General features: G+C 34.3%; 1 protein-coding gene across 1 annotated transcript in view; it reads left to right on the top strand.

Moving 5' to 3' along the window:
* ODR4 (odr-4 GPCR localization factor homolog) overlaps positions 1-19,402 on the top strand; it is a 61,058-nt gene that overhangs the window by 26,407 nt on the left and 15,249 nt on the right. The window contains exons 12-14 of the mRNA XM_032137398.2: positions 3,673-3,858; positions 15,055-15,165; positions 16,313-16,381. Coding sequence (XP_031993289.1) covers positions 3,673-3,858; positions 15,055-15,165; positions 16,313-16,380 — 365 coding nt within the window. The 3' untranslated portion in view covers position 16,381. The remainder of the gene's footprint in view (positions 1-3,672; positions 3,859-15,054; positions 15,166-16,312; positions 16,382-19,402) is intronic.

Here is a 19,402-nt window from a genome sequence, read left to right as displayed (position 1 = left end):
TGAGAGACAGGGTCTGTCTCTGTCACCCAGCCTGGAATGCAATAATGCAGTTATAGCTCACTGCAGCCTTGAACTCTTCGTCCTAAGTGATCCTCCTGCCTCAGCCTCCTGAGTAGCTGGGAATACAGGCAAGGGCCACCACGCCTGGCTAATTTTTTTTTTTTTTAACTTTTTTGTAGAGACAAGAGTCTTTGCTATGTTGGCCAGGCTGTAGTCCTGTGGCTGTGCACAGGTATGATCATAGCTAAATACAGCTTTGAACTCCTGGCTGTAAGGGATCCTCCTCCCTCAGCCTCCCAGGTGGCTGGGACTACAGGCGCATGGCAGTATGCCTGGCTAATCTTTTAATTTTTACTTTTTTGTGGAGATGGGGCCTTGTTATGTTGTCCAGGTGGTCTCAAACTCCTGGCCCCAAGCAGTCCTCCCAAAGCACTGGGAATTATAGGCATGAGCCACTATGAATGGCCCCATTTTCTTATATATAAAATAGGCATTATGGTACCTACTTTTTGAGGCTGCAAGATTAAATGAGATGATGTTTGTAAGGCCCCTAATAAAATTGGTGTAAGCCAAGCCCTCCTCAAGTGGTATTGATACCATGTTGGAGATGATGGAGGAGAACAACTTATGTTAATTGTCTTTAAAATGCCTTAACTTCAATTTTTGGGAAATTTAGCATATTCCAGACAGAAATAAGATGTAACTATATATTCAACACTTTAGTAACAGGATAATTATTCCAACAACATATTAGTTGATCTTAGGTATCAAGATAAAAGAATACATTGTAAGTGTGATAATATAAATAAATGTAAATTCTTTAAAAATTTTTTTTTAATTTTTAACTTTTGTGGATACATAGTAGGTATATATATATATATATTTATGAGGTATATGAGATGTTTTGATACAAGCATGTGATATAAAATAATCATCATGAAGAATGAGTTATCCATCCCCTCAAGCATAAATAAATGTAAATTCTGATGTTGAATTTATACACCAAATTGTTAGATTTTAGATTTTGTCCTCATTTTACTTAGCTTATTTTTCTCATATACTGGTAAGATCTTATAGATGCTGTAATGTAGTAAAATGTAGAATGTATGCCATAAAATTAACCTGAATTAGAGTATTTTTGCATGCATGAGGAAGTCTGTTAAGGACATAATAACTTTATATATCTGATCTCTAAAGTAAACCTAGGCTTTTAATTTTGGCTATCCAGATAAAAGAACTTAGTATTTCAATGTCAGTTTAAAAAAAGAAACAAAACTCCAATTAATCCTTGCACTTGTTGTGATCTTCCTCTTTGATTCCTCTTAAGATACAGCCTAAGCCTTCTTCACTGTTATAAGTCTTCATTTGATCCTGCTCAACTTACTCTCATAGATGACCTACTCATTGTGAAAATGGAGGTCATCAGTTATGAAACCTCTTACCTTTGCCCATCCCTACGTCAGTATCCTCTGTACCACTCCACTGTCTTCCCAGAACATTTGTAATCCTCTTTGCCTTTGCCCATGATTCCACTCTCTGAATGGCACTTCTCCATCCCTTTATGCAGATGTCCTCTTATCCTTTAAGTTTCAGCTCTGCTATCACCTATTCTAAAAAAATTTCTATAAAAAATAAATACATAAACAACTTAAAAGTTTCTGTACTACTCTGATACCAGCTAGGACATTTAACCAATAGAAACCCAATTCTTACTATATTGGCTTAATTTTATATTTTTTTATTTGTTTTGACTTTATTCAGATAATGTTGAACTAGATACTGTGACATGAGGATATTCCTAAAGGATTCTGCTTTGGAGTGCTTTTTGAGATGTGTCTTTTCCAAAAGATTTCTCCTCCCATTTAAACCTCAGACCAACAGAAAACAAGTCTTACTTAGATACTAAATTGCTAATTTAACTTCTTAATTTGAAAGTTGTAGTGCTTTTTCTTTTTAATGAGTAATTTAAATTTATTGGAACCAGTTATTTAATGTTTGATTTTGTTTTTAGCTTGTTATTTTTCAGGTAGACCAAGAATTGATGTAGTTTGAAATGGTTTTAAAATTTTGCATGCCAATTGCACATGCACGTTATAGTCATTTTTGAGTTTTTACTTAATCTGTTTCAAGTACCTGTGGCCCAAAATAAAATAATATAGTCCTAATTTCAGTGTGTGGACAATTTTCGTGCTACAGTACAAATTGCAGTAATATTCTTCTACAGCTAGGAGGCAGTCTGGTCAAAGACTAAATTTCTCTCCCAGTTCTCATGTGCAAACAAGATAATACACAGAACCTGGAAGGAACACGTAGTTTAAGCCATTGCATTTCCTGTGACACTTAAGGCATTGTTTGTCATCTTCTGTTTGTAATTATGTAAAGTTACCACTAGTTTCTTGACAACGAAGTCTAGGTTACTGTTAAAGTAAGCCCTAGTTTTCCACTTGATCTTTACATTAGTAACTTTTTAATCATATCTGTTGCTGAAAGAGGTCATTCTTTTCACAAAATTTCCATCTTTCTGATAGTTCATAAGAATCGTAGCATTTAACTAAAAAGTAATTATTTACATGCAACAGTGACTATGTTAGAAATTAGGGGAAATAATATATTACAGTTTGTAAGTATTCACAGAAGAATGAGATATTTATTATTTATTTAGATTTATTTTTTTCTAAAAATGATTTAAGGCTTTTTACAAAGAAGCATAAGTAAACAAGTGAAAATAAATATTAGTAATAAAGAGTCAAAGGGAAGGTAAAAAAAGAAAGCAAAATGGAGTTGGTAGTGAGATAGGTACACAAAACTGTATGTATGACTAGATATCCTAAACATGCTTGATATAGGAAGGGGGCTACATCTACTAAGATGAAATTCATGGGGAGATTAATACAAAAATGTATTCTATCAGATCCTGTGCACTTGATGTAAGGTGGCCAGTAATTTGGCTCCAAACTTGGATGAAGAAGAGAAAAACCAACTATAAAATGTACAGTGCCTATGAGGTTAAAAGAGACAAGAAGGACAGTAGTTTCTGACATCAAGGACAAAATTGCCTCTTGAGTGTTCTTCATAGGACAGTGGGTTGTATAAGAATGTGTAATCAACATCTTTATATTGAAGGCAATGATAAGTTTATTTTATTTTTATTTTTATTTTGAGATGGAGTCTCGCTCTGTTGCCCAGGCTGGAGTGCAGTGGTGCGATCTTGGCTCACTGCAACCTCCACCTCCCGGTTCAAGAAATTCTCCTGCCTCAGCCTCCCGAGTAGCTGGGATTACAGGCACCTGCCACCACGCCTGACTAATTTTTGTATTTTTAGTAGAAATGGGGTTTCACCATGTTTGCCACGTTGGTCTCCAACTCCTGACCTCAAGTGATCTGCCCACCTCAGCCTCCCAAAGTGCTGGTATTACAGGCATGAGCCACCGCGCCTGGAGATAAGTTTATTTTTCATAGGAGTATCATTTAGGTTGCTTGCAAAGACCAGGGGTTTTGAGGTAAAGCAGAATTTGGTAAGAGCAATTTTGTGCCAGATCAGCCAGAAAATGAAAAAAAAATTGACCTTTTAAGCTTTATTTCTATTAGTTTTTGTATGTACTTCTAAAATATGTATCACTGATACCAGTGACAAACCTATCTAAATATTGATAATATTTCTTTTCCTTTTAGATTCTGAAAAAGAGTTCCATGTCCTCCCTTATCGAGTCTTTGTTCCCCTTCCTGGATCCACTGTAATGTTGTGTGATTATAAATTTGACGATGAGTCAGCTGAAGAAATCAGGGACCATTTTATGGAGATGTTGGATCATACAATTCAAATAGAAGATTTGGAAATTGCAGAGGAAACAAACACAGGTCATTATATGATGCTATTTAAGAACCTGATTAGATTACAGCTAAGATTTTACCTATGAGATGTCTAGTTTAAATATCATGTCTTTAGATTTTTTTTAAAGCTAGTTCTGTTTGACACTTCGAAATACTGAGACATTTTAAATTATATGTTTAATTTCTACTTGTCTAGACATACAGTGAGTATTTCCTGGGAAATTGTACCAAAATTTAAGATACTAAGGTGTTTTTCAAGCTTAGCAAGTAGATCTTAATAAAACAAGTTCAGGATTAAGTAGATAAAATTACAAAGCTTTAAGGTATTTCTTTCAATATAAAAGTTTTCTGAAAACTCATTATCTTACTTGGTAAAGCTTCATGTCAGAACAAAGTTTTAAAACACTAATTTATTAAACATTTTCTCCATATTATTTGCCTTTTATTTTTTCATATCCCTTTCATGTAATTGGGATACTAAGCCAAAATGGACAGTTCCAGAAATTAGATTACTTTTATAGAGCATAGATTTGCTTTACTATCCAGGTTTTGTAACACATTTTTTTTTTCCCTAGCCATCACTTTCACATTTGACTTTACACTTTGGAAGACTGTTTTGGGTTTTTTTGCTTTCTTTTTTGTTTCTAGTGAGTTCAGGGTATGAAAACATGTCTATAAATAAATATGTAAGTTCCTTTTCTGATTTCTTAGTTATTCTTTGCATAGTTAATTCTCCCTTCAGGAATAGGGTGTTTGATTCAGAGTGTGCTTGAGATTATAGTGAGTCAAGTAAGTATTTGAGTGGGGAACTTCAAATCTATAGTAAACTGCCTCAAGTTAGTTGCAAACCACCCTTTAGTTTTTCAGCAATACCAGATCATGATGTAGAGCAATAAGCTTGTTTCAGTGGGGAAAATAAAATATTCTAAATTGCCCAATGCTGGATGTTAAAGAAGCAACTACTTTCTAATCCCATGAAAACTAATATTTTTAAAGATACAACTGTAGCATAGTTCCATGAAAACTAATATTTTTAAAGATATAACTGTAGCAGACGGAAAGTATCTGCTTTTTGAAAGTAGACTGGTAAAAATGTTTACTGCTTTCCAAAATTTATTTTCCTTGGTTAGTGACTGCATTATCTCTGCCAACAAAACTTAGAATCATGAGGACAGGGATTTTTGTTTGTTTTGTTCACTTCTCTATCGTTAATGCCTAGCAACAGTTCTTGAGCCATTCTGTTGTTGAATAGATCTTATAATGTTGGTAGGATCATTCGAATTGACCTAATTTAACCTCTTAATACTGAAAACTATATCCCTAGCAGATGGGGATTCAGATTCTATTCTTCTTTATTCTAAATACCAATCTGCCTCCCTGTAACCTATTCTTTCAGTAATATACAGCAATAAAACATGAGTACCATTTCCTCACTGAGACCATGCTTCAAATTTGAGAGCAACTATTATGTTCTAAATATTTCAAAGCCATATATTCTCACCTACCTTAAACTGTTCTTTTTATTACAGTTTCCAGACCACATTTTTTTCTTACCACCTTGTTTGCTTTCCGGTAGATTAGGGATTTTTAACCCGTGGGGTTCAAAACCTTTGGTGTCAGAGCTGAACTTTTAGAAGGTCCACAAACCACTTGAAAGTAATTGTATGATTTTTTTCTGAAGAAAAGGTCTATCGCTTTCAAAGAGTTGGTAACTAAGAAAAATTAAAAATTACTTATTAAATGTACTCTGGTTTGCCTTTCTTGAAATATGTTACCCTGACGAAGCTAATGCTCTAAAAATAATATAGCCATTATTTATATATCTGCCAGGCGCAGTTTTAAGAGTCTTACAAATACTAAATTATCATTCCGTATAACAACCCTGTGATGTAAGTTATATTATTAATCCTATTTTCCAGATGAGAGAATTAAGGCTCAAAAAGGCCAGGTAACTTTTCAAAGTTACATTGCTCATAGTGGTGGAGCTGGAATTTAAACTTAGGCAGTTTGGTTTTAGAGTCTGTGCTTCTTTTCTAAAAATTTTGTTTTACTGCCTTTCTGTAGGAGCTAAATAATGAAGTATAATAGGATTATTTTCCATAATATAGATATATATTTTAGCCTGGCGTTCTTCATTCCATCCCTTTAGACATTTTCAAGTGTAAATGGATGATGTTACATTATCTTGGTTTAATTTCATCTAGATTATGTCAATATAATTTCTCATTTGTTGGCTGGAATCTTGGATCTCATTATTTATGTTTATATAAACATAATATAAACAATATATAATGTTTATATATAATATAAACATAATATAAACAATATATAATGTTTATATATAATATAAACATATACATATATAAACATGTAATATAAACAATTTATGTGTATGTGTATAAACAAAAATGTTTATATATGTGAACATGTTTATGTTTATATGAATGTTTATAAAATATATAATATAAACAATATATAAATATATTGTTTTCTTATAAAAATATAAAAATATGTCATGTTTATATATAATTTTTCAAATTATTTGTCACATTCTTAGTGCATATCACATTCTTAAACTAAGAATGACTAAGGGTAGCACTGTATGCAAAACTTGCCCCATTCACAAGTTACTTTAAAAGTCAGATATAAAAGAATAGGAAGAGAGAGTCATTTCATCTAGGTTTTTAAAATAATTCTGAAAAAATATTTCTGTCTTAAGTATTTTTAACTCATTTAATTTCATGTTGTATGTTAAACACAAGTATATAGACTAGTTTAAAACTATTTTATTCAGTTCTTTTAAAGTTATATTTTAAACAGTTAATAACAGAGGTTCATATTCTTTCTTTACATTGCTAAGACATTAAAAAAAAATTTAACTTGGGCAACATGGTGAAACCCTGTCTCTAAAATAAAAATACAAAAATTAGCTGTAGAGGTTTCAGTGGGCCGTGTTTACACCACTGCCGTCCAGCCTGGGCGACACAGTAGGACCCTGTCTCAAAAAAAAAAAAAAAATTAAGTAGCTTCAACCACTGTAATGTATTCCTAAGAGGTAACTATGGCAACCTGGCATGACAGCCTCCCAAAACCAAAACTAAACCCAATAAATTCAAATTCTCATGAAACCGTTATATGTGCATTTCAGCAAACATCTGTTGAAAGAGCAAAAAGGGCCTTTGCCTCTCTTGCTTACTGTTGTGTTTCTAGCACTTTACTAAGAGCTTAGCCTTAGCACATCGTAGGTATTCAGTAGAAATTTGTTGACTGAATAAATTATTTATTTTGTCATTCCTATGGATTGGGGTCCAAAGAACAACAAAATGCTGATCCTGTCTTCAAGGAGCTAAGTAGATTTTTGTTTGTTTGTTTGTTTGTTTGTTTTTTGAGACGGAGTCTCGCTCTGTCTCCCAAGCTGGATTGCAATGTTGCATTCTCAGCTCACTGCAACCTCTGCCTCCCAGGTTCAAGCGATTCTTCTGCCTCAGCCTCCTGAGTTGCTGGGATTACAGGCACGTGCCACCAAGCCCAGCTAATTTTTGTATTGTTAATAGAGATGGGGTTTCACCATGTTGGTCAGGCTGGTCTCTAACTCCTGACCTCGTGATCCACCCACCTTGGCCTCCCAAAGTGCTGGGATTACAGGTGTTAGTCACCATGGCCAGCCAATAGAGTTTTTTTTTTAAATGTCTGTGTAGATACTATGTTTTTACTAACTTCAGACTAGTTCAGACTGGGTAAACTCCTTCACTAAACTTTCTTGTAGTTCCCTCTTCTATGCTGTTCTTCTATAATACTTTACATACTTGTAATTATTTAAATCACCAATTGCATATTTAATGTTGATCTTTCACATTAGACTATAAGACTTTTGACAGTAAGTAGAGTATTTATTTATCTGTACCTAAAACATGGTAGGTGTTCCTAAGTATTTGTTACTGATTCATAAATATTGCATAAATGATTCTTAGGAAACTACAGCACTTCTTGTTTTCACATTTATTTCATACTTGAGAAATTATTAGCTTATGCCTGTACAGACAAGGTTTTTAAGGTTTGTGTAGTATAGTATACTGAACATGTTGAAGGTTTAAAAAGGTTATAATATTCATAGCTGTATGACTCAGTAGTTCAGAACATTTTCAGGAGTATTGAACATTTAAGACATGAAATTATGTCTTTTATATGAAAATATGTAGCACTAGTTGTTGCCCCAGAAATTTTAATCTAGTTTACAGCATTTAGTATGTCTATTTATCAGATGTTTATTAAGCTTATGCTCTGTTCAAGACAATGTAATAGATATGAATCAATAACTTGATTCCTTTCCTTTAGAAGCCTAGAGGAAAGATAGAATATATGTGCGTGATTAGTTATGCAGAGAATGTAGTAAGGTCCTCAGAGTACCTAAGAACTCCCATCAAGATTAGTGATCAGAATTTTAGGGTCTCCAGTGATTTGGTTAATAATTTAATCAGAAAAAAGTCTCTATTATAGGCATTAGCAGTAATCTATAATATACAATAACAAAGTTTTGGCATTCCTATATTAAAATTTTAGTGGGCTGGGTGCGGTGGCTCACACCTGTAGTCCCAGCACTTTGGGAGGCCAAGGCGGGTGGATCACCTGAGGTCAGGAGTTCAAGACCAGCCTGACCAACATGGAGAAACCCCATCTCTACTAAAAATACAAAGTTAGCCAGGCATGGTGATGCATGCCTGTAAACCCAGCTACTCGGGAGGCTGAGGCAGGAGAATCACTTGAACCCGGAAGGCGGAGGTTGTGGTGAGCCAAGATCGTGCCATTGCACTCCAGCCTGGGCAGCAAGAGCGAAACTCTGTCTCAAAAAAAAAAAAAAAAGTAAATTATTTCCCTTTTTTTATTCTTTATTATAATGTTGAGTATCCCTAATCTGAAAATCTAAAATCTGAAATGCTCCAAAATTTGAACCTTTTTGAGCACCGATATGATGCTCAAAGGAAATGTTCATTAGAGCATTTCAGATTTTGGAGTTTTGGATTAGGAATGCTAAGCTGGTGTACTGCAAATATTTCAGAATTCAAAAAAATCTGAAATCTGAAACACTTATAGTCCCGAGCATTTTAGATGAGGAATACTCAACCTGTACAACTTTTATGTTTCACTTCAACTGAAAGGTCACTGAAAGCACACACCAGTTTTATAAATTGATGTTCTGTAATATACAGTGTATAATCCTACTTGTGTTGAAAGTTTCATAGTTTTGAATGATGTTTACTTTTGCAAATAAATAAAAATTTTAGCCTCAAAACAATATACTTTTTATCCATTATTGTCAGATATAAATGCTATTCTCTAATGAATTGTTTTTATTTATATATATACTAAATAATTTTAATCCTCTTTCTTGGGTTCCCTCAGTAAACTTTATCATTAGCATTATTTGTACCCTGTGAAATATTAGCATGAACCAGTAATATGAAATACCTTAAAATAACATAAAAATCTTAGGTAATATATAAATATTAATACATATGTCTGATTTGTGGATTTTAATTTTCATAAACCTTTAATATTAAAACAGTTATATGTTTCACACTGTATTTAAAAATTATTTACTGTCTATATTTCTCTTTTTTATGCTGACAGTCTAGTATAGAGATGGATTAACAGTAGGAAGAGTTTAATATTACAAGAACAAAGGAAGCAAAACAGCAATTTGGAAAGTTTAGGTGTGTATACTTACATGTATGCCATATTAAACTCATGGTTTCTAGATGATATTACATATTTTTCTAATATTGTGTAATGTATTGAAGATACTTCAGTGTGGTAGGTATAATCCTTTCAGGACTGTGCCCTGTTTTTGAAAGTTACATGGATCTCAAGTGAGTGACTGAGTGAGTGAGTGATGTCTATTCTTGGCTGCCTATTATGAATTGGGATTCTACAGATAAAATATATAGTCCTGACTCTCAAGAAGCCCACAGTGCAATGGGAAATACAAAGAAATGAGTTATTTCAAAACAAGGTGGCCCATATGCTGTAATGTGCTGATCCCTGGTTTTATTATTAATATCTAATTATTTGAAATTATTAATTGCTGAAACCACTAATAGTTCTATAATAAGAATGAACAGAGAAGAGTCAGAACTCTTAGCAGAGGCACTATCTCTGTAAGGGATTCAGGGAAAGCTTCTTAGAGCAGGTGACATTTGAGTTCATTTTGAAGGATGAATACAAATAAAAGTAGCTTTTTAGGAATTGAACACTGGTATGAGACGTATTACAACCAAGAATATGACTTACCTAGAAGTATAAGTTTCATCAAGCATTTGTTAAATTGGAAGGAATGATGTAGTAATTCTGCATATTTATTATAAAGAACACATTCCCAAATAATAGAATAGATTAAAAACATATGTTTTAATAGAAAAATTAAGTGCTTTTACATAAACATCCTATTTTTTTTTTAGAATTATATGGACTTATTCACTCATTTACTCATTTATTCATTTACTCAAAGATAGTAGATGTCATAATTTTACAAAGATAATGTCCAGGAGTCCAGGCCTGCCACTTAAAACTAACCTTAAAGAAGTCCCCTCTGAGTCCTAGATTCTCTTGGGGTTGATGTGAGAATTTGGTAAAACTGTTAGGGAAAATACTTTCTAAACAGAAAGAGATCTATAAATGGAGAATGATATTAACACATTATTAGGCTTTTAAATACTGAACCTCTGACTTGTAATGAAAAATATTAATGTTAAAGTATGAAAATGTCTTATAATATGTATAAGTTTTCCTAAATATTGGAAATTAGAGTTTCCATATAAAATAAACCATAAAAAAGTGGAGCTCAAATGTTCAAATTCAAAAATTGGAATCAATTACTACACATTTAGGAACATTAAATTTGCTATAAACATTTTGCTTTGTCTTCTAAGTATTTAACATTACAGGGTGAGTATCCCTAATCTGAAAGTCTGAAATACAAAATGCTCCAAAATTAGAAACTTTGAGCACCAACATGATGCTCAAAGGAAATATGCTCATTAGAACATTTTGGGTTTTGGATTTCAGATTAGGGAGGCTCAACCAGTAAGTGTAACACAAATAATCCAAAATTTGAAAAAAAAAATCATTTTAGGTAAAGGATGCTCAACTTGTATTATTTACCTGATTATTACTTATTTCTGTTCTATAGTATAGTTGCCCAAGTAGTTGCTATGTTTAAAATACATATTTTCCAAGTAAGTATCTTAAAATAACATACTTTTAAATGACTTAAGAGATGAAGAACAATTTGTTTGTCAAAATGACTCACTTGAGGTGAGGGATAACTATGGCTTTAAAATTTCTTAGCTGTGTTAGTCATCTCCTAGTAGACATTAACTTGATAATTTCAATGTACTTTTATCAACAGTACCATCTAAAATAATTTGAAATCATACGTTTAAAATCTGGTGAACCTCATCTTTGCCAATATCAGAGCTGAAATTAATTTTTGTCATTTGGTTAAACATTGACAATTATAAAGGAAAAGAGTAATACTGAAGATATAATTTTATGGCTACATCGCTGACTATAATGATACAGTAATTTAGGATTTAGGGATAGGAAGAACACAGGCAACTAAGGAGTTCAAGTCTTAACATTTCATTTTAAGCTTCTAAATAGTTCTGCCTACCTATCAGCAGCTTAGAATGAAATCTGAACACATCTGCAACTTTTGCATGCATTCATAGCCCTTGTTTTCTCTCTCTTTTTGACAGCTGCTCAAGAATACTTTCTTAACATGATCAATTTTCGATTTGTCTGAATTTAAAATTACTTGGTTTTAAGGAATGGTTGAGATCTAATGTTCTATTGAATCACGGTGTTATTTGCATTTAAATTTCATGTAATATATTAAAACATTTGTTGGTGAAATAACACAGTGCCTGAGATTTGGCTTAAAAATCCTACAAGCCCCCACCAAAAATAAACAGACAAATAAATTGCTGTGATAAGGCCTTATTCATTATTGAAAAACATTGTGCTTCAGTAAAATTATCTCAAATTTTTATCAAACCTCATGATTTTATATGACATTTTTAAATTCAAGTAATAAATTTCCTGTAGCAAACAGGTATAATTCATACCATCCATTATTTTTGTTTGTTATCTGATACAAGGATTTTATTGGCCCAAATATGGGGAAAAAAAACAACAACCTTTTTTATTTTTTATTTTTGAGACAGAGTCTTGCTCTGTTGCCCAGGCTGGAGTGCACTGGCACTATCTTGGCTCACTGCAAGCTCCGCCTCCTGGGTTCATGTCATTCTCCTGTGTCAGCCTCCTGAGTATCTGGGACTACAGGTGCCTGCCACCATACCCGGCTAATTTTTTTGTATTTTTAGTAGAGACAGGGTTTCACCATGTTAGCCAGGATGGTCTCCATCTCCTGACCTCGTGACCTGCCCGCCTCGGCCTCCCAAAGTGCTGGGATTACAAGCATGAGCCACCGCGTCCGGCCAAAAAATACCTTTTTAACACAGAGATTTGCTCATAGAAGAGCCGAAGTTTGTTTTTGTTTTTATTTAATGTAAAATTGTATTACCCATTCAACTTTTAGACCTATGGACTGAAGTTGGAAGAAATTTTAAATTACTGGGCTAATATAGTCTAGAACTGAGGTATTATAGCCTTTGAGAAAACTAGAAACTGGAAATATAGAAGACTAGATATTCTTAGAGACAGTTCATAAGAATTTGTTGTTCTTTGTGACTGGTTTGATGTGAGAATAGAAAAAAAAACGGGGGAGGGTTTTTTTGTTGTTTGTTTTTAAAGTATTTTAGTTATATACTTGAAGAAGAAAAAGAAAAAAGAATAGTGGTGCCCTTAATTCTAATAAGATAGTTACTAGGAATTATTTATGAAAATCATAAACTTTGATTTATGAGAAATTAATGAGAAGTAGGTAATTTTTTTTCTTTTTCATCCATTTTAGTATCACAGATACCTATTTCAGTAAGTTTATATGTCATTCTTTTGAGCTTGTGCTGCTATATTGGGGTGCAAAGATCTATAAGAACATTGTAAATTCAACAATAGGCTATTTTACTTTAAATTTAAACAGTAATATTTACTATCTCTCTTGAGTTCTCTCTCTTTTTTTGGGGTGGGGTGAGGGTAAATAAACAGATAAATCTAAAAATCTAAATAAACAGATAAATGCTTTCATAATCTAGTTCCCTGGAGTTCTATAGAGTAGCATTCTCCTGTCACCCCTAGGATGGAAGAAAGAAGCTGGTCTGACTCTAGGAGTCCTCCCTCCCAGCTTCAGCCTGGGTAGCATACTTCTATCTTTTTTACACACTGGGAATTTCTGTCAGATTTTCTTTGTTTTCATAGGATTCTTCAGTCCTAGGGGAAAAAAACTGAAAACTATTACCTGTGTGGTCTCTGAGGATGTTATCAGTTCACACACTTTCATTCAGCATTAAATAAATTCAGATAGGCCAACCTGCATAAATTGCTGTCAGCATAATGAAATAGAAAGAGAACTTGTGTCCAAATCATCAGTCAAATGCCTGTGATGGTCAAAATGCACTTTAACCTCCCAGGTTATGTTTTCCATTTGTAAAATGCGATGATGTCCTTGCCTTGCTTACCATTCAGAGTTGTTTTAAGGTCAAATTTTTGATCATAGTTTAAATTTCAAGTTGGATCAAGAGTCAGCAAACTTTTTTTTTTATACAAATAAATATTTTAGGCTTTGTGAGCCACATAAGTTCTCTTTCACATTCTTTTTTTTTTTACAGTCTTTTAAAAATATAAAAAATAGATTTTTAGTTTAAGAGCTTTTACAAAAATAGATCATGAGCCAGAGGCCCATGCACTGCAGCGTGCTGGTCAGTGGTTTTATTATTAATATCTAATTATTTGAAATTATTAATTGCTAAAACCACCAATAATGATATAAATTAGGCTGGGCATGGTGGTTCACACCTGTAATCCCAGCACTTTGGGAGGCCGAGGCAGGCAGCTCACTTGTGGTCAGGAGTTTGAGACCAGCCTGGCCAACATGGTGAAATCCCGTCTCTACTGAAAATATAAAAATTAGGCCAGGCGTGATGGCTCATGGCTGTAATCCCAGCACTTTGGGAGGCCAAGGTGGGCAGATTACCTGAGGTCAGGAGTTAGGGACGAGCCTGGCCAACATGGCAAAACCCTGTCTTTACTAAAAATACAAAAGTTAGTGGGGCATAGTGGTGCACCCCTGTAGTCCCAGCTACTCGGGAGGCTAAGGCAGGAGAATTGCTTGAACCTGGAAGGTGGAGGTTGCAGTGAGCCGAGATCAGGCCATTGCACTCCAGCCTAGGCGACAGAGCAAGACTCTGTCTCAAATAAATTAAATTAAAATGCAAAAATTAGCCAGGTGTGGTGGCAGGCGGCTGTAATCCCAGCTACTCAGGAGGTTGAGGCAGGAGAATCACTTGAACCTGGGAGTCAGAGGTTGCAGTGAGCTGAGATCATGCCACCGCACTGCAGCCTGGGTGACACAGTAGGATTCTATCTCAAAAAAAAAAAAAAAAAATGTAAATCTCAAGAGTGAAGTTTACTCTGCTATGAATTTTGGTATAAATTTATCTCTACTACTATATAGTAAACGAATTATTATTATTGTTATTTTTTTTTTGAGACAGAGTCTCGCTCTTTCACCCAGGCTGGAGTGCAGTGGTGCAATCTCGGCTCACTGTAACCTCCGTCTCCCGGGTTCAAGCAATTCTCCTGCCTCAGCCTCCCAAGTAGCTGGGACTACATGTGCACGCTGCTCCGCCCGTCTAATTTTTTGTATTTTAGTAGAGATGGAGTTTCACTGTGTTGCCCAGGCTAGTCTTGAACTCCTGAGCTCAGGCACTCTTCCCGCCTCAGCCTCCCAAAGTGCTGGGATTACAGGCGTCAGCCACCATGCCTGGCCAACAAATTATAATTTTTGAAAGTCATTCAGAACTGGCTGTGTGGCCCTCTGGTGTAGTTCAATGATAAAGCTACATTGTTTTGAAAACTGTCAATTTGACATATATTCTATTAAATTTAATTCACCTACAGTTGATAATGAACAAATCCATTATGTTATATAAAAAACAAGTAGAATGAAAATGGTGTTGTATAGTTTTTTTATAATGTTCTTTAAAACTCAGTTTCATGTGTTAATCCTTATTTTATGTGGAATTTATTATTATTATACTATTTCAGCTTGTATGAGTTCCTCTATGAATAGTCAAGCTTCATTGGACAACACAGATGATGAACAACCAAAACAACCAATTAAAACTACAATGTTATTGAAAATTCAGCAAAACATAGGTATTTAATTTACTTCTTTTATAACACTGAAAACATATTTAGATTTGAGTTTTCTTGTTACTTTAAAATCTTTGTATTTCATTTCTTTCTTAAGATTGCTAGATTTAACAGTATTTATTGGGTATTATGGAAGGTGCCAGGCCCTAGAGATAGGAAGATTTATAATTCATACATTGTCATCTAAGTGCCCTCAAAGATGACACATCCTATTAATTTTTAAAACGTTCTTAAAAGAAAAAGATGCAGAGTTTTGGGAATCAGTTAGTATAGTAGGGCTAATGTTTTACAAACTGGTATTCCTAGAATTACTGTTGCAGGAGATTTTGATATGTGTTCTATGACAAACAACGTCAAATTCAAGTCAGGAATTTTATAATGTATTTTTGTATTTTAAAGGCTCTAAGAATTTCTTTAACATTTTTCAGACTTTTTGAACAAGGAACATGCAGACTATTGTTTAGTGGAGTAACAATTTGAGAAATACTAAGTTTTAAGACTTCTGACTGAGAGTTAGGAGCCAGAAGATTTAATTGTAGTTCTTGTCATTCATTAGATAAATTTAATTAATTTTTTTGTACGTGTGTGTGTGTGTGTGTGTGTGTGTCTGGACTACTATGGTCAGTTTCTTCCTTTAGCTTATTATAATCAGGAAAAAATAAAAGTTACAACTTAGATGTACTAATTCTTAGATTTTATAATGGTCGAACATGGACTTCTGCAGTTTTCAATAGCTACACAAGTTACACAAGTGGCTTTACATTATAATGATCGAGAACTACTGCCTACTGGAGCTGCCATTTTCTTTTAACCTACGTCGCATAAAACAGCTGGTATGCCAATATAAATATTTATATAAGCCCTTTAAAGTGTTTGTTATTTTTTCTCTTAGATACGTCTCAGTGCACATGTGTGCAAGAGAGATACTTTGTCCAACATTCGAAATCCAGTTTTTCAACTTATTGCTGTATTTTTCTCTAAGATGTTGCTGCCTTTTAGTATATACATATGTATGTCTATGTATGATTGTGTGTTTGTGTATTGTTGTTTTTTAGGCCCATCAGTTACCCACATTTCAGAGCCTAGGATTAGTTCGGCCTTTCTTTTGCTCATTCCATTTTCATTTGTTCTGTGTTTGTTTTACTTTTAGGTGTGATTGCAGCATTTACAGTTGCAGTCCTTGCTGCGGGTATCTCCTTTCATTACTTCAGTGATTAGGGTGAGGCACAAAGAGTTTCTTGATCATCCAGAGAACATTGACAGACAATTATGAATAATAAAGATGTTAACAATCCATCTGTATTTAAAACAGTAGCAGCCAGATCTGCTGCCATGATGCCTATGTGGTGTGTTTCTGATTAAAATGAAATCACAAGCTGCCTTGTTTAGCCTGCTTTACATTGTAGGTGGCCCGCATTTCCAGAAATAACATTATGCATCTAGATGGAAGCTGCATGTAACAAATCATTATTATCTATTTTTTAAAAGCTTCAAAATGATGGGATATGATCATAGGTTTTAGTCTTACTAATCTGAATCACATATTAATCAGGACATTAAAAACTTGAACAGAGGCATGATGGCTCACACCTATAATCCTAACGCTTTGGGAGGCTGAGGTAGGAGGATTACCTGGGGCTAGGAGGGAGTTGGAGACCAGCCTGGATGACATAATGAGATTCTGTCTCTACTGGAAAAAAAAAAAAAAAAAAAATTAGCTGGACATGGTAGCATGCAGCTCTAGTCCCAACTACTTGGAGGCTGAAGCAGGAAGATCACTTGAGCCCAGGAGTTTGAGGCTGCAGCGAGCTATGATCGCGCCACTGTACTCCAGCCTGGGTGACAAAATGAGAACTTGTCTCTAAAATAAATAAGTAAATTAAAAAAATAAAAGAATAGTAATTTGAACAGTCAATATTGATACAACATCTTAATAATAGAGCACCAGGAGAAATTTCTACCAAGTGAGACAACAACCTTAGGATAAGTTCATCCTTTCGGAGCTTTCTAATGTGCACTCAATTCCTATATACTGTGTGTTTTGTTCTGATCAAGGGGTAGGGAACCTTTCCAGAGAAGTCCCGTTAGTAAGAAATGACATAAAATATGTGCTTTCTCAGGTTACTGTATAACTGTTTTAATATATTTAATATATAAAATTAAGACTTTTGCTTCCACCAAGTATGTTAGACTAGATATTATAAAACAACTAGATCCTGAATAAAATCTGCTTTTGAATAGGTTCACCGGAAGTAGGAGAACTTTCAAGAACCATACTTCGACCTTTCCTCTGCCACAAAAAATGAACGCATTTTAAGTTAGGAGTCATGAATACTGTATTGACCATACAAGTGGATTATGGTTGTCTGGATGGCAGATACCAATAGCAACATTGTCATGCAGTTTGCCTCAAATCAGAAACAAGAAGACATCGGCATCTGACATGCTGCCCTAGAGAGGACAGTTAAAGAAGGTTCAGTGGCCCTCAGTTTGCAGTGCTCTAGCTCCTGGCAGAAGCAAGAGGGAAACATTCCTAATTTAGTTCCAAGATTCCTACAGATTATTATCAAGTAGTATTATTTTATGACTAGAGATCACAGGCACAAGTTGAAACAAACTAACATGACAAGAAAGCTATGGAAAAATAAACACTGAACTGAGTTCTTCAAGGTTTCATCACCAGCATAAGGAATGAAGTTGGAACCACAGGCAGATCTGAAAAAGAACCAAATAGAACTCCTAGAAATGAGAAACATTTATTGAAATAAGATAAAAGCCCTCAGACATGTTGAATATTTTATTAGACTCAGCTGAAGAGACAAGTGAACTAAACTATAAGCTGGATCTAAAGAAATTACCCACTGAGCAGTGAGGAGAAACAAGGAGGTAGAAAACATTAGAAAGTTAAAAGAGTTGGAGGGAAGAATTATAAAGACTAGGAGTGTTAGAAAGAGAAAATTTAGAGAATAAAGGAGAGGCAGTACTTGAAAGATAACACAATTTTCCAAATTTGTTGGAAAAACATGAATTCATAAATTCAGGAAGCACAATATATACCAAACATATATTTAAATAAAATCTAGGCCTAGACTCAACGTATTGTAAATGACAAGATACCAAATACAAGATTTTAAAAGCAACCATGGGGAGAAAAAGATCAGTGAAGGCAAGACAGTCAAATACTTAGTAGGCTTCCTAACAGCAACAATATACCCAAAAGAGGGTAGAATTCTGAGAAAAACTATTAGCTTAGAATTTGCAACAAGCGAAACTGAAACAAACAGATGCTCAGATGAAAAACAGATGTTATCCTCAGCACAACTTCAGTAGAGACTACAAAAGAATGATCTTCAAGAAGGAAAATGATTCTAAAAGGATTATCTGAAATTGAAAAACTAGTAAGCAAATAAATGATCAACATAAGTAAATTTAAACTGTTGTTTGTATAAAACAATTATAATGAAAAGTGTTTATAAGAAATTGTAAACAAATGTAAAACTAAATAAACATTGTTATGCAACATTAATAATGTGGAATTTTTAAATAAGGATATAATTGAAAAACTGGATAATAGCTGCTGGCTGGCAGAAGGGTGATTGGAATTAGAGTGGTCTGAGGTTCTTTTATTCAGAAAACTGGTTAAGATACTGTTTAACCTTAAAATTGACTATAATAAATATGTGTAGTCAAGAGTTCATGGGTAACTGCCACAACAATAGATAGGGGATTGGCCGGGCACGGTGGCTCACACCTATAATCAGCACTTTTGGAGGCTGAGGCGGGCAGATCACTTGGGGTCAGGAGTTCGAGACCAACCTGTCCAACATGGTGAAACCCTGTTCTACCAAAATACACAAAAATTAGCCGCGTGTGATAGCATGCGCCTGTAATCCCAGCTACTCTGGAGGCTGAGGTGGGAGAATCACTTGAACCGGCGAGGCAAAGGTTGCAGTGAGCTGAGATCGCGCCACTGCACTCCAGCCTGGGTGACAGAGTGAGACTCTATCTCAAAAAAAAAAAAAAAAAAGGGATGAATCATTCCAAAGGAAAAGAAATTTAAAATACAGAATAGGTATGCAATAACCTAGTACAAATAAAGGAAGAAATTATGGAGGTGGGTGAGGGGTGAAGTTAGAAAGTAAGATAATAACAACAAGTCTAATATTGAATATGAATAGACAATTACCCAATTAAATGATAGCATTGGTCAGATTTTTTTAAAAACCCAACTAGGCTGTTT

This window comes from Hylobates moloch, unplaced genomic scaffold (genome assembly GCF_009828535.3).
Source record: "Hylobates moloch isolate HMO894 unplaced genomic scaffold, HMol_V3 SCAFFOLD_18, whole genome shotgun sequence".
Lineage (NCBI taxonomy): Eukaryota > Metazoa > Chordata > Mammalia > Primates > Hylobatidae > Hylobates > Hylobates moloch.
This window is presented reverse-complemented; position numbering and strand designations above follow the sequence as displayed.